Genomic DNA, 15,487 nt, shown 5'->3' on the forward strand with positions numbered 1-15,487 from the left:
GGGTGTCAGCTCAGCAAATGTGCTCCAAGAAGCACAGACCTAATAAATGTGGTGTATTTTGCATCTTTGTGTAATTGGACAGCAACTAAAAAAAGAAAAAGAAAAAAAAACACCACAAGCAAGCCCTTTGCCATGTTATCATTATCTTTGCCTGGGTGCATTTTTCTCCATTCTAAGCTTAACTCTGCACATTTTATGTAGGCTATGCATTTCCTTTGGAGCCTCCTAACAACCATGGTAATAAAAAAGACAATTCAACTGATTCACCACTCGGCCAACTCAATAGCCTGAGAAATAAAGTGTTCACTCAGCGCAGTAAACAGCTCTTGCGCATCAACAGTTCTAACTACTAGAACCTCTTCTGATCTAAAATCCTTTCTATTCCCATTAACTTTGAAGTGTCAACAACATAAAAAATATACAACATGGGTGCCATTTACAGTACTTTCAGACTACAAGTGTATAGACACTAGGGCTGGGCGACATGGCCAGAAATTTTGTTTTCCACAGGTCGTTCGAGACTGTTAATCAATTTTAATTGAAGTACCGCAATTCCCGAAATATAAAACACACTCTTTGCAGATTTTTGTTTTTTTCCGACACCATTTGAGGAAGGTTGATATATCAGCCACATAGGTCGGGTTTTGATGCACGGATGCGCATTTTTATATCGACTGTATTCTTTCTTACTATAATTACCGTAATGATTCGAGTTAGAGGGCAGAAGTCAGTTGGTTGTTAGCAGCTAACAACATTGGAAGAGGTTATTGCAAGATTATTTTCAATAAAAGTTCACATATTGGAGTATTACTAAAACAGAAAGGATCATGCAAAAGTTATGATGTCTTCAGATTCAATGAAGAGTGTCAAGGTATGGCTTTGTGCACCGGTTAGAGAACATGGAAATGTATTTCATTTGACTCGTTTATTAATTGCGGTCTTGAGGCATATACAGACAATCATAAACTTGGTAGAACACTGATGGTGCGCAACTTTTTATGGTATGCTATTCATGGCAAAAATGAACTTGAGCTGGGTCGCGAGGAAAAGGAAAAACAACTGCACTCAACGTTACAATGGCACAGCGTTCACTGACCGCTCACAACGTGGGAAATCAGAAACACATCTAATCTAACATGAAATGTATTGTTTTGCTATTTATTATAAAGTGTTTTGGGTAAAGGGTCAGAAAATGGCTGGCACTGAATGAGTTAAGCAGTTCGTAACTAACCATTGTCCAGGATTCTGCCATTTTTGCAGATCTTTTATTTTTAATTTGATTAAATAATTATTTCAATTTATTACCAAGCCCTAATACATGTGATCCCAAAATTGTTGTTCACCCTTTGTTAATGAAAGAAAAATACTAATAATAAAGAGTAAAAAATGTAATCAGAATTATATACTAAAGGTAATTGGCCAATAACAATATTTATTATATTTTTTTTCTTTCATTTCATGCACATTTTTGAAATAAATGGAGCAGAGACAAAGAGGCAAATACTCACTCTACTTTGCTTTCTGTCCAGGTAGAACTGGTGTTGACTGATGGCCATCACCCAGATCGTTTTAATTAGAGAATGACTGGCATACCAAGAGTGAATGACAAGGCCAGTCTGTCCAAAGGGCCGCTTGTTCACTGTTCGGCTGTTAGAGATAAAAAATAGTTTCTTATACCATATCCGGCAAAAACAAGAGCATCATAAGAAAGCATCGAAGTCACCAGAGACCATACAAATGATTCTCAATTCATCCTGACTGATTCTGGTTACTTTTCCAAAGCTCCAAAACCCATTATAATATATTTATGTACTCTTTTAAATAATGAGCAATGAGGAAACGGTTAGAAAAATTGAAGGCAACCAGTTTTAATTAAAGCTCTGGCGGAGAGTAGAAACAAACCCAAGATGGAATGAAGTGCCCCTCGAACAGCAGGACACACTTGTTTGATAATAGGCAGGTGTCAACCATTTAACAAGGCGCCCTAAATTGACCACTGTCGACAGACGCCTTTCACAATGTCCAAGGTGTAGGACGAGAACGTCCATGACAATAGTGCAGCGCTAATAAAGACGTGACAGCAAAGAGAGAAAAAAAAAAAGATCAAGGCCCGTTAGGGTAAGTGAACTGACCTATGGGGGTCGTTGACCTCCACGGCAAATTTCTTCTCTCGGAAATACAAATTCTCCAACTGTTTCCACAGGAACAACTGCAGACAAGAGACATTGCTTGCCTTGAGAATTTAAGATTTTTGTAACAGCTTCATTTAAAGGTTTGGAAAATAAGTACACACCAGCAAAAAATTGGGATACAAAATACATTTCTCAAAATTACATAATTCAATTTTTTTTTTAAATATCGTGACAGGAACTGCGTTTCTTTTTAATAAAAAGACAATTAATGGGAACATGAAGCAACGTGTTGCTAAGTTGGAACAGGAACAGTACATATTTCTTGTCAAGTCTACAAAATCTGAAATTCAGATACAAAATGTTTTTCAAGGATGTAATCCCAGATTAAAAAAAATAATTGTTCTTTTTTTTTAATTGCCACAACAGGAACAGTACAAATTCTTTTCAAACTAAGAGAAAATGAATTGGAACATGAAGCACCTTCTAAATTGTTATTTTAAAAGCAGTGTCAGAAAAAAACATTTTTCTTTTCAAGTCTATCAAATACATTTCCCAATAATTTAATCACATATTAAACAAATTAAATAATTTAATGTTTCATAATGCCATGACAGGAGCAGTACATTTTTCTTTTAAAATTTGGAGCAAATTAATTGGAACATTAAGCAACTTATTGCTGAATTGTGTTAAAGACTCCTTTGCAAAATGTTGTAGGTTTTTATTTTGTTATGTTTTATACGAATACACGTTGTCATTAGTGATGCAACTTTCCAATAGACTTCTGGAGTTGCATGAATAAAATACGCCTACAGATACCACTACAAATGTAGTTAAAATTTAGTAAGTCAGACATAGATGGCACAGCACTGTGTCAGAGGTTTTTTTTTCCCCTTCTTTCAACCGCATATGCCTTGTGTTGGTTAAAGTGTACTTAAAAACTATTTCACAGGGCATATACATCCTTGAACGAAAATCACAACTTAGATTTGATTTATTATGAAAAGCAAGATTTGAGATTGGTGAAACAATTCATTTTTTAATTAAAATAAGATTACATGTAATATTTTATATACATTATTTGTATTACATCTGTTATATTCTATATTATTAGCATTCATTTTAATGAATGAATATTAAAAAAAAGTTAGTCATTTTATTCATGGTACTAGCAGTAATATGATAGCAAATGTTGAAAGTGCTGGCAGGAAACTCAGGTAGCGATATCTTTGCGGAAATCATTATATTGTGCAACCGAGCAATAATACGGGTATTGCAATTGATATTGCAATTATTTAAATGCCTCTTATGTTTTATAATAACGCCATACATTTTTGTAACACATCACACAGAGAACCAAAGTGAATTGCTGAAAAGGTGTCAGCATTCATGAGAGGTTTTAGTCTGCAGGAGAGAGTATGTCTCGGGGGAAAAAAAAAATCTCAAGCTACACTGCAATTACAAACGACAATCACTCTCATCTTTTAAAAACTGTCAAATTTAGCAGTAAAATATGAATAGGTGGATCTAATAAAGGCTTACCTTTAATTTGACTTAAGATCGATCCTTTCTGTATTCCTGTCTATGAAATCCTACTGCCTTTTAAGTTTCCCACAAGGCTTGAGCTTCCTTGAACAATGCTCTTTCTTGTCTGTTCTCCGGGAACCAGATAGGTGTTGCAAGAGTTTCAGCTGAGCCACACCCCTTTAACCACCCCCGTCCTCTGACATCACAAGACACCTCACCCTCTGCTTTGCACTGCACTGAGCTGCCCCCCCCCCCTCCCCCCCTCGCCTACACATAGCTCTCCCCTTTTGAGTCAGACCAGACAAACAGGTTGTATTCACGTGAATAAGAGCCCATTTTGAAATTGATCGATGATACAAAATGACAGACATGATCTTTATACTCACGTTTACACATATACCACAAATAATGTAGTACCGTACATGTGATAAACGCAAACAAACGAATGCATAGATGGTATCAATATAGATTAGATGTGAAGAAAACCACAGTACATGTCACGGTTACCTGCATGAAAGCCAATCAGAGAGTTGACACGCATGCTAGCTTAGCGCATAGAAAACTGCTTGAGACTGCATCTGAGGGCGCTGCCAAAATATGCTTGGGATGTGACACACCTCAAAGTGTGCAAAAGGAAACATGCATGAGACTACGAGTCCTTTTCTTGCAGATTGTAAGATAAAAAAAAAATGTCAGATTTCTTTCATGGTGTATTTGCTTATCCTGCAGGTTTTAATGAATAAAAGGGTTAGTGTTTACAGAAACATTGTTGCCATATCTCCCATTACAGGTCGGGATGCCTGTGGGTTTTAGTCAGGTCTATACAGATCATACCCGTGGTTACAGTCTGGATCTGTGCGTTCATAACCAATAACACGCATAATCCAAGCACCTGGGACAACAAATTACCAAAAACAAAGACCAACTCTGTACTTAAAAAAGGGCTGCACTCCACCTTTTGTAATTTGTGTCACATAATGTACTTAGATTACTTTGCTCATTGTGTAATACTTCCGTATGACACGATAAGTGATGTCATACAAATATACTGTAAAAGTGATGCGTACATTGCAGCAGCTTCTATTTTCAATTTTTAGGTATTAGTTCCTCTATATAGAACATGATTCAGAAATCTTAAGTAGTATTCTTTCATTTAACTCAGTAAAGACATTGCTTTGGTTCTATGGAACATGATTAGGAAATCTCACTCGTGATTCATTAGTTATACCTAAAATAGACATTCTTACAAAAATTTAAATGAAAGTCCGAGGGTGCAAATCTTTGTCTACCAATTTGATTTGATCCTAATTTTTAGGGCCATGATTTAATTCAGAATCGATTTTCAATTCAAAATGATTTGATTATGATCTCTGCTTCGATCAATAGATGTGCAAGGGATCGTCATGACATTCTCCAGTCTGCTTTGCAAAACAGCATGTGGACTGCAACTGCTATTCTACTCTTTATTTTTGATTCTCTGACATACCAAAAACTGAAATGGAAGAGAGAAGGTTATTTAATTAAAACTATGTGACTTTATGGGCCATTTATTGTAAAATAATAACATAATTTCACCCTAATCATTCTTTCTGATATGTTTCAGTTTTTATAGATTGATAGAAAGCCCACATTGTTGATACATTTATGATTATTAAAGTTTAATGCATAGACTTTTTTCTGCCTGAGTAGGAAATATCCCAGTGTTTGAATGCATCACGGAGAAACTTGTGGGGTATTGTACAATGCCAGAGTATATGAAAAGGGGTTTCTTTGCGATTTAATGTTTTTTTTTTTTTAACGGCGGTGTGTCGATAGCTAGGTAATGTGATGGCAACGAAAACGTGGCAAGTTTTTATCGAGAGGATTAACGCTAGCTGGTAGGAGTCACCGCTGCCAAGGCCACCTTCAAAATAAAAATGTACCGAGGCCATCTCATTGACAGGCATGTATTATTCGGTGTGTTTATTTTGAAGTTGACGGGATATTGTTGACTCTTCCTTGGCAGTGCACAGACGGTGTTATTTTATTTTTTTAGTTTATACAATCAAGTTTGGAAATTTAAAATGGATTGTGAATTGTACAATTTTTTTTTCACACGTCTAATAAAGACAGTATATAATAAACTCCTCGCAATGAGAATTGAAGATCAACAAATATTGCACTGCATTTAAAAAAGCTGCCGTGTCTTCCCCCAACAACAGGGAACTACTGTGAGTGTAGGTTCTCTAACTCTATAACACCCACTACTGACACAGCTGGCGGAGTGCCAATGCGAGCCCCAGAGGCTTGTTGCTTCCTATGGAACACGAATACCACACACGTGCTAGCTCACTGATGTTTTGGGAACCAGTGGAACAACAGAACCTGCAGCGTCAACAGGTTTCAGCTTTATAGTGGATATAAAAATCCCACACAACCTGGTTAACATGCTGGAGTTTTCCATCAAAAAGGTACTTGCACTGAAATGACATTCAAACATACATTTTAAAAGCACAGTTTTATGTAGTTCACTGGGTTCCCTAAAACCTTTCCACAAACACTTCCCATTCCATCCCTCAAACTTCATTTGACCAATGTGGGTGCTCTGCCAAATTTTCCACAGTTGAAACAATTAGAAAAACATAGACCCACAGTCCTCTATTTTATTCAGGTTATCTTTTCAATGTTTTCCTTTTCCTTGTTCACCTTAACCTTGACTCCATAGCACCAAACATGATCATTTCTTTCCCACCTACTCTGTTTTCTTTTGACTGACGTGGGAATTGGGGATCTTCATGAAGCTTATTTACACATTGAATGGATCATTAACCATGTCAGGGTGAACAAAATATGCCTAGCAAAGTTTCACAAGGAAGTACTGTTACAAAATAATAATAAATAAAGTTTAAATCAAATAACCTAGGACAATTGAAGTAACGTGGGGGTACATGAACGTGTTTCAGGGAGTACGGGTGATTTTAATAATGTGTATCAAAAATTCTAATGTATTGCTTTTTAATCGTCTGGACAGGAACAGTGCATTTTTATTTTCAACTTGAGACAATATTCGATGGAACATAAATCAACGTATTGCTAAATTGCCTTAGTCACTCGTTTACAAGTAGTCGTTATCCTTTATTTTGTTACATTTTCTATGGATGTGCATTGTCATCCGTGGCACAATCTAACAATAGACGACAGCTTGTTTTCTTTTCCGATTTAAAGCAAATTAATTGGAACATTAAGCAGCGTATCGCCGCCGCTGTGTTACAAAATGATCCGTGCCTTCATTTTGCTCCATTTTACACTGAGGTGCATTGTCAGTAGTGGATCTCCAGCAGACAAGCCAGAGACAGCCTGGAGTTGCAAAGTTTAAGAAATCAGATTTGCACTGGTTGTGGAGTACTTGGCTTAAAAAATAAATAAATAAAACAGGTACCTTTCTTGGTTTTAGCTTGTCTTGTAAGTCATATTGGCCAACTCCTCTGTAGCTGACACCTAGCCACCAGGGTATTCCTTGCTTGTCCTGTAGAAAAGAAAAAAAAAAAAACACATTATCATCCGTTATCCCATTAGTGACAGTGTGACAAAAATATTTGTCTCAGACTCACAAACAGGAAAACCAAAGCTCATCAACATTCTATTAGCTGCGGTGTGTCGATATATGTACCCTTCAAATTCATTAGATCTAGCAAGACACCAGGCTATAATGCTGCATGTTAAAGAGTCTTTGAAGTTTTCACAAGTGGGGCAAGTTGAGTTATACGGAAACCACTGATGTTACCTTCACTGGGTAATAATGGACTCCATATGTTGGCAGGGACTCCACCAGGGTCAGATACCTGAAGAGAGGGGCAGGTTAATAGGAATACACTGACTTCCACTCCATCACTGCCAACCTGTGGCCTTTGTACAATCTGAGTCATTGAGAAGCGGCAGTAATTTACAGCGGGAAGCAAATCGATCTGCTTCCCACTGTAAAAACAGATGAGGGGGAGAGTCCATTGATCAATTCAAGGGCACCAAACATCACTATGGTGTTCTGAGTTACAACCCCGTAAAACACAACAGAACAATGAGCCAGTCTTGCCTGCTGAAAATCGCCACTTGTGCATAACAGACATGTACATGTACAAATAAAACTTAAAACAAGTGCATTAGAAAAAAATCATAAACTAAATATACTTACTTGACAATGGCCTGTCCTCTGGTTAGTCCCTTGAGTTTCTTGTAATGTTCAATCACTTTGTCCTCACTATAGTGAAAATAAAAACATTTAAAGGGCAAGTCAACCAAAAGTTTCTTTTTCTTAAAATGTTCTATACACCCCAACTAGTTTTAACATGCCATTCTGATTAATGTTGCATTTGTGGAATATGAATTAAGTAGCAAAATCTACAGGTTTTTATCCAACTCAGGGCGCGGTCATTATGTCGCTAGCTGTCACCTGATAATGACATCACGCTTGCTCAGGTAAGAACCAATCACGGCTCAGCTATTCTAAGAGTTAGGTAAAGTGACATTTGCAAGCTGAGCTGTGATTAGTTCTTAGTTGAGCTTTTGCTAACTTTGAAGTTATTTTCCATCAAGAGCAAGAAAGTATAATTGCAATAAAATAAGAAAATTTTTTTTTTTATAGTTTCAGGCACTTTGACGCAGTTTTTTTCAGTTTTAGAGTAAGCTGTAACCTGTGTAAAAGCTGTAAAAAATAATTGCTTTTTTCTTTTGTTAATGTTAAAAAGGACACGGGTTTAGATATACAATGTTTATAGATAATAATCTTGTTTAGTCTGTGCGTTGAAGGGGGGCGGGGCTTGGCAAAATATATTTGAGAAGCACTGATCCTGAGTAAGAGGCAAAATGTCCATACTCTGAGATGGATGAAAAAGACGGAGCAAGTAATAATCATAATTTTGTGAGGGGGCCCATAGGATGATCATAGCAAAGAAAAATTTGAGGTTGGTTTACTTTTAACTCACTCAATTCCCAAGACAGATTTTAACTTTTTTTTTTTTTAAACGACCAGAGTCGTACTAAACAGTGGTACTAAATGAGTTAGTAAACAGTTTTACAATAATTAAAGATAAGGAGGGCACTTTTGTACTCTCGCAAGTCTAATGCAGAAAATTAACTGGTCAGATAACAAATTTAATCTACAGTAACCACTTTCAGAATACTTACCAATAACTGAGTGAAGGGTGTTTTCTGAGAACTTGGGTGGGCAGAACTGGAAGATGCTTTAGGTTTGCTTTGGCAGTTTCAGTACTGTATAAACAGATAAAAAAAAGAACAATAATACATTCATTAACAACAAGAGTTCTTTTAGAGCTATCCTAAAATAGGAATCAAGTGTCTTATCTATAATTTATGGCAAGACGGCCAATTCAAATTCTCCATGAGTAATCTCAAACTCTTGTGCTGGTGGATGACTCAAAAATGGGGCATTTGTCATGCCTTTTTAAAGCCTCAAACATTTGTAGGGAAACGCTTGAGTCATGTTTGTGCTTCCAAGTGAACTCAAGTTCATGTTTAGGGAGTGATAGCAACAATAACAATTAAGGTGAAAAATCTTAGAAAAAGCACCATGGCGGAAAAGTGTTTCATCCCTCTTATCTTCCGTGCAAAGACAATGAAGGAGTGTGTATTCCAAGAGTAAACTTTACAGCTTAACTGATGTCCTGCCAAAACTAATATGTATAGCAAACGGGGGGCCTTTAAGCCATAGAGAGACTTCTGAAGACATATTAAAGCCAATAACCCAAGCTCTTTTCAAATAATACAAGCCGTTTCAAAAATATTGTTGGTGAACTACAGCCATTTGATTTAGTGTGCCTTTTGCTTAGTAGTCAATCAACCACGAAAGATTTAACAGCTAGAGTCCCATGAGCTCTGCCAAAAATGTCAGTCTTGTGCGAAATACCCAGACTGCCCATGTTATCTGTACAAATGGCGGCGAGAATGTCTTTGTTACTACGTCATGAATGAGATAGGAAACACTGTTGAGCTGCAGGCCGGTCCACTAGGCAGTGGGCACCTAAACAAAAGCAACAAAATTCAATAACACCTGGTGTACTATATTGCATTGGTCCAAAAGGTTATGTCGAAGTCAGATGACAGTCCAAAAAGCAGCATTTGGCATCTCACTCAGCACACCACTTCAAAGATGAAATCAACTAATCCTATAACAAGAACCTCAATATGAAACTAAAAGGATTTGGTTTTGAACTCAAAGGTCATTTGGCCTCGAATCGACTGTTGTAATTGTCAATTGAAGTCTATTTTGATACGAATAATTCAATTTACCCATTGCTGCAAGTGCAGGCCAGACATATCATGATCCAGTTATGTGAACTAGCTTATGAATCAAAAACGAGGGTGAGCTTTAGATGCGCTCGCCGCTCCCTGCAGCGACATCTTCCAGGTTGGCTGGGTTTTGCTGCCACGGCACTTTGCTGCGTGTTTGATGGCGTACATTTTATGAGGAGCCGGTGCCTAATGTTGTCGGGGTGATCTACTCCACCGCCACGTTGCCCTGTCAGCAATCTGGAATTCATTACTACCTCTGTTATCTCCCCACAGCCTGCCTGCAGTATGGGCTCAACTGCTCCAGCCCAGCCCAGAACCGCCTACCCAGCGTACTGGACGTAATATTCCTGTCCTGTTATCAGCTATTCAACACGGCTAAGATGTCAGGTGGGTGGCAGAGAGACCGTACTAGAATGAACCATCAGCCAACACTCACAGATGCAACTAGGCATGATTAGCTCGCAAGCTAGCTAGCTACTTATTGGGAAAGATTGATAGCTAGGCAGCTAGCTATCAAGATAATCATCCCAATGTAGGGCCAGCTAGAAGGCAGGTAGGCAGATATCCAGAAATGGAACTAGCAAGCTATCTTTGTAGCTAGCTTGCAAGACAATCATCTCCAGTCACTATATATCGCTAGCTAGAAGACAGACAGTTATCGAGAACTATCGCTAGCTAGCGATGTTTATAGCTAGCTAGCAAGATGATCACCCCGAGTCCCAATGTATCACTAGCTATAAGACAGACAGACAGTCAGATAGATAGACAGGCAGACAGACAAATCTAAATAGCAACGAATGTTTTCAAAGAACCAAAACTACAGTACACCCGATGGCGCATTAATTCACCTCTCAGCAGGAGGTTGGCCCACTCTGCCACAACTTGGCTTAAGTTGTCTACCATTGGACAGTGGAGCGGGCTCATCCCTCTTAAGAAAGCTAACTGTTGGAGGAGGAGGAGGTCCCCAGCTAATCTCACTGCTACAGGGCCCTTTGCTGATACAGCAGAGAGGAGGCCCATTTCTACTTAAGGGATTTACTGAACCTCTTCATGAAAAGAAGCAGAAACAAAGGGCTTCATTGACAGGAACGAGAAATATGGCATTTGGCAGAGGGATGCACCTGTGTGACGACAGATACAGAACATTGCCTCTCCAGTTTTTTCACAAGTGACCCGAACAAGCAAATTATTAAGCAGGGTTGTCCAACTTTTTCATTTTAGGTCTGCATATAAAAAAATGAAAAGATGCAATGGGCAATTTAAAATTCATTGATTTTAATTTGTCAAATACTGTACACTGAAATCAAAGAAGCAATTACATATTGTTTATATGTTTTGCTAATTTGATAAACTACTGCAGAATAATTTTCTGGTAATGGTGATAAGGGAAAAAAATTGAAAATTTTACGATTGAAGATTATCCCACTACCAGAGGTGTCAAAAATACGGCCTGCGAACAGGTTTAATCAGACCCGCAAGATGATTTTGTAAAGTATGAAAATGAGTTGATTTTTTTTTTTTAATTGAAAAACAATGTTTTATGATAAATAGTAATGTGAATGTTTTATGATGAATAGTGACGTTATGGTTGCACTCTTTTGGACTGTATTAAAAAAGAATAATAAATATGAAGTTGATGTTTTTAAAGACATAAATATATGCCATGATTTTATTGGTTCTGCACTTTTGGGAATTGATTTTGGTCTATGCTGCCCGCAAGAAACACCAACCAAATCTCATCTCCACTTTATGAACCAAAACAAGTGAAAATCTGATTTCAAGTCATCTTTATTCACAACTGTGCTTTTAGCTAAACTTTTCATAAATTGTTTTTCATTATCTTTGCATTGTATATCATCTAAACACTATATAAACCAATTTACTACAGTAGTATATGTGACACCTGTTTTTATACCTCTCTCTCTCTTGTCATCTGATTTAAAAAGTTGAATTGTTTAGTTTACACTACAGACACTACAATAAAGAAAAAATTTGAGTTTAAAAAAATAAATCAGGACTCTCCATTGCAATGTGCAATCATACACGCCTCATTTCTTACGGAGCGCAACTCTTTTGTGATAGCAACAATGCCAGAGGCCATTTTAGAGGCAAATCATTTGGACAATACACGAGTTCTGCAGATCAGCCAGACGCTGCCGAGCGGTGCTTACAGGTCACAGCCAATGAATGCTCTCCATTCCTATGCCTAGCAAAATAAAACAACATACCTTATCAGCAGGTCAAGCCTCGGAGGCCCACTGAAAGCTTATCTCCACTGCGGGACAGATTATGGAGGCAATCTCTAAAACTGTCTCTCTCTCTCTCTCTCTCTCCCTCACACACATACACATTGTGCAATTACAACACATGTAATTCTGCATTTAGACAATTCAATTGTTTGGATTAACATGGCGGCCAGGAGGGCGGTTCCATGTCACAAAGGTAATTCAAGGGAAATCATTAACTAAGAGGAGGAAGAAATCTTTCAAGCTGGTTGAACATTATCTACTGTAAAGCACTCATTACACTGGGACCAAAAAACAAACAAAAAAAACTAATATGGATTTCCAGTTTCTAGACTTTGAACACAATGCCTCTTGCCAACAGTACACACAGTACTATTATGTACATGCTAGTTCATGTCACTTTGTTGACGTACTATAACTCACTTCCCCCTAAATTATAATTCATCTACAAATGGACTGTCTTTATGTATGAAAAAATACATATAATTTTTCAAAATAAAGTATATATATATCAATAGGCTGCATTCATAGACATTCAATGTAAACCATTTGGGACAACTCTTAATATCTTGCAAGATCCAATTAAAAAAGAAAAAAAATCATTTGCTTGCAGCCACCCAAAAATGCCGTCTGTTTTGTCATTATTTTATCACACAATAAAAGCTTTAAAGTTGAATTATTTCATTTAATGCAAAATATTTATTTGGACAAAATAAGGAGCAAGTCAAATGTTAAATTCAAATGTTCTCACACACATTAAGGAGTCACTAAGGTCAAGTTATTAACTTTTGAAAATGCAGTCATTCCAGTTCAGTCGTCAAAATAAAAACATTGCAGCTGAAAGCGTTTCCAAACTTTTGACTGAGCGCTATCATCTAAAACCACTTGATTTTAATATTACAATCACAAACATTATTTGTTATCGCTCTAGAGCACCAAAGTAGAAATATGACAGAGCCGCATGTAGGTCTGGAACCGTGGGTTGGACACCGCTGATATCTTTGCACCTTGTGTCTCGTCAGAGTTCAAATAAGTTGCACAAAACGCTTCACTTTCAGAAATTCCTCACATGTTAATTTTCATAAGTCTTAAGTATAGAAATGGTCTTACCATGTGTAATCGCCGTTGACCTCCTAAAAAAGATAAATACATTATAAAATAACAACGTAATTATGTTTCAAACACTAGTCAGCAACTTTCAATTTAAGAAATACCTGAGCTTTTGGTTACGTGCAATGCATTGTATTTCAAATGAGCAACAATAACAGTATTGTTTTTCTTCCACCAGTTTTGCCCCAGAAGAAACAAATTTCAAATGTCGCTCGGTCCGCCCTCCACACTGTTAGTTCAACCATCAAACCAGCGATTCTTTCTTACCTGCAATGCGAATGCAGCTAACTTGAAAACGTGCTCGCTCTCCACTTCGATGCCTTCCTGTTTTATTTAATAAAAAAAATAGTTAAAATTAAACGATACGGTTTCTACGTACGACCATAAAGTGCAGTTGAGCCAAACACTTAACGGTACCTCTGTCCTCTCGCTACCGACTGAACCACTACTAACACGGACACAATGTTGTATTAAAAACGGTTGGTGGGCTGCTATTAAAGATTAATTTGCTTCTACTTGAAGTAATAGTTTTTTATTGATAACGTTAACAAATTCAGGTATTCGGGATTTTTTATTGAGCGACAAGTCAGAAGAATTAAACTCCCTCGTGGAAGTGGTACAGTCGGAGCAGGTTCAACAGTCTCCGTCTCCCATGGTGACCAGTATGCTCTCCCCTCCCCGCGGGGGGAAAAAACATGGATTGACCGTTTGTTGCATTCAAGTGAGACTCGGAAATCGTTAGACTGTCGCAACATGGCATGACCTCGGCGCATTGTTATTATTTTGTAAAGCAACAATAATACGTATCAATTGCTTGTTTCCTAAAGGCGTTAATAGACTACTTTTCACGAGACAAATCGTCTTGCGTGTTTATAAATACAGTGGAGAATATGTGGAACATTTTGTCAAGAGAAAATACATCTCCTAACACTTACATTAAACACCAGAGATTTCGCATTCATGAAGAACAGCTCCACAGTCGTATTCTCTTTTAAATAGGCGATTTTCTCGATGTAAAACCTGGGAAGAGTATATTTAAGGTTATGTTAAGAATCAGGCCATCTCTAACATGAAACGCTGAGATGTTGTCACAAGATGCCACCTGCTGGTTCAAAACGTCTTAACTTGCCATGCCATGTAACGGTCAACACATTCTCCAGTACAGTACCTAAAAAGAAAGGACCTTCTGTGCGTCTGCTCACCTCACTAGGAATTTGATTTCCAGTCCATCTGAAGTCTTACAGAAGTCATGATCAAGGACTTTTCGATCAAGCTGAAGCCAGTTATTTTGACCACTAAAAGTGAATGAGAAAACGGCATCAGGCACTTAGAATAATGAATAATGAAAAACAAAAACATTATTTTATGGCACGAATGATTTTTGCATGTGTTGAATAATGTACTTACGTGTCATCAACGAAGCAAAGGCCAAAGTATTCCTTCTCCTTCAGGTTGAAATAGGATGCCACCAGATCTAGCAGGTCTCTCGAAAAAAGCTTTGGCTGGTTTAAGAAAAAAAGAAAACTATTTTTCATCTTAGGTTACAGTGTTCCCTCTTTTATTGCAGGGGTTACCCCCCCCCCAAAAAAAAAAAAAAAAACCCAAACAAACAAACAAAAAAACCCAGCAGGAACCATTAAAATTAGATACACAAAATCATTTGCTTTTGTCTGGTCTGATTTTAAAATAAACATAAAAGAAAACTCACTCATGAACAAACAATTCAATAAATAAAATTGTTACTTTTTTTGACTGGTCTGACTTGGCAGTAAAATAGCAAGATAAACCTGCAATTGAGAACAAGTAGTGCTGTCCAAAACACGAATATAGCTGAAAGAAAATAGCCTCAGTCATTCATGGGCCCTTACACTCATCATCTCTCCCCCCTCTCCTTTCTAAGCACATTTCATCACAGGAATGCAGGATCACATGTCTAAGTTCCGTACCTGGACCAGCAGCTCCAGATTCCGACCGTCGAGTAGGTGTACCTGGCACTGTCTTCCCTCAGTCATCTGAAGAAAGAAAGCAGATATTAGACAGTGCAACCTGATGCCTTCATTGCAAAACAAGTCTCCAGCACCACCTGCGGCCACGCATAAGCCATGCTTCCACCTCGAGCCTGGAGGGAAATGGCTGTGACTTTTGTTAGGACAAACGGTGATTCACCTCAGTGTCATGTTTGCCTTTGTT

The 15,487-nt window shown here is 37.7% G+C and overlaps 1 protein-coding gene across 6 annotated transcripts in view; it reads right to left on the reverse strand.

Annotated features, from left to right (window-relative positions):
- The window catches only part of frmd4ba (FERM domain containing 4Ba), a 37,748-nt gene that overhangs the window by 8,585 nt on the left and 13,676 nt on the right, over nucleotides 1-15,487 (reverse strand). For 5 of the 6 annotated variants that reach the window (XM_088423866.1, XM_088423863.1, XM_088423861.1 and 2 more), the window contains exons 2-13: nucleotides 15,244-15,309; nucleotides 14,705-14,799; nucleotides 14,500-14,592; nucleotides 14,233-14,317; nucleotides 13,565-13,621; nucleotides 13,298-13,320; nucleotides 8,817-8,900; nucleotides 7,825-7,890; nucleotides 7,420-7,477; nucleotides 7,075-7,161; nucleotides 2,133-2,209; nucleotides 1,509-1,647 (exon numbers count right to left, since the gene is read on the reverse strand). In XM_088423866.1, coding sequence (XP_088279992.1) covers nucleotides 1,509-1,647; nucleotides 2,133-2,209; nucleotides 7,075-7,161; nucleotides 7,420-7,477; nucleotides 7,825-7,890; nucleotides 8,817-8,900; nucleotides 13,298-13,320; nucleotides 13,565-13,621; nucleotides 14,233-14,317; nucleotides 14,500-14,592; nucleotides 14,705-14,799; nucleotides 15,244-15,309 — 930 coding nt within the window. Of the gene's footprint in view, nucleotides 1-1,508; nucleotides 1,648-2,132; nucleotides 2,210-7,074; nucleotides 7,162-7,419; nucleotides 7,478-7,824; nucleotides 7,891-8,816; nucleotides 8,901-13,297; nucleotides 13,321-13,564; nucleotides 13,622-14,232; nucleotides 14,318-14,499; nucleotides 14,593-14,704; nucleotides 14,800-15,243; nucleotides 15,310-15,380; nucleotides 15,404-15,487 lie in introns of those variants that run through there. The other variant, XM_088423865.1, reaches the window with a different exon arrangement.

This window comes from Hippichthys cyanospilos, chromosome 9 (genome assembly GCF_059441005.1).
Source record: "Hippichthys cyanospilos isolate Australia breed blue-spotted pipefish chromosome 9, RoL_Hcya_1.0, whole genome shotgun sequence".
Classification (NCBI taxonomy): Eukaryota; Metazoa; Chordata; class Actinopteri; order Syngnathiformes; family Syngnathidae; genus Hippichthys; species Hippichthys cyanospilos.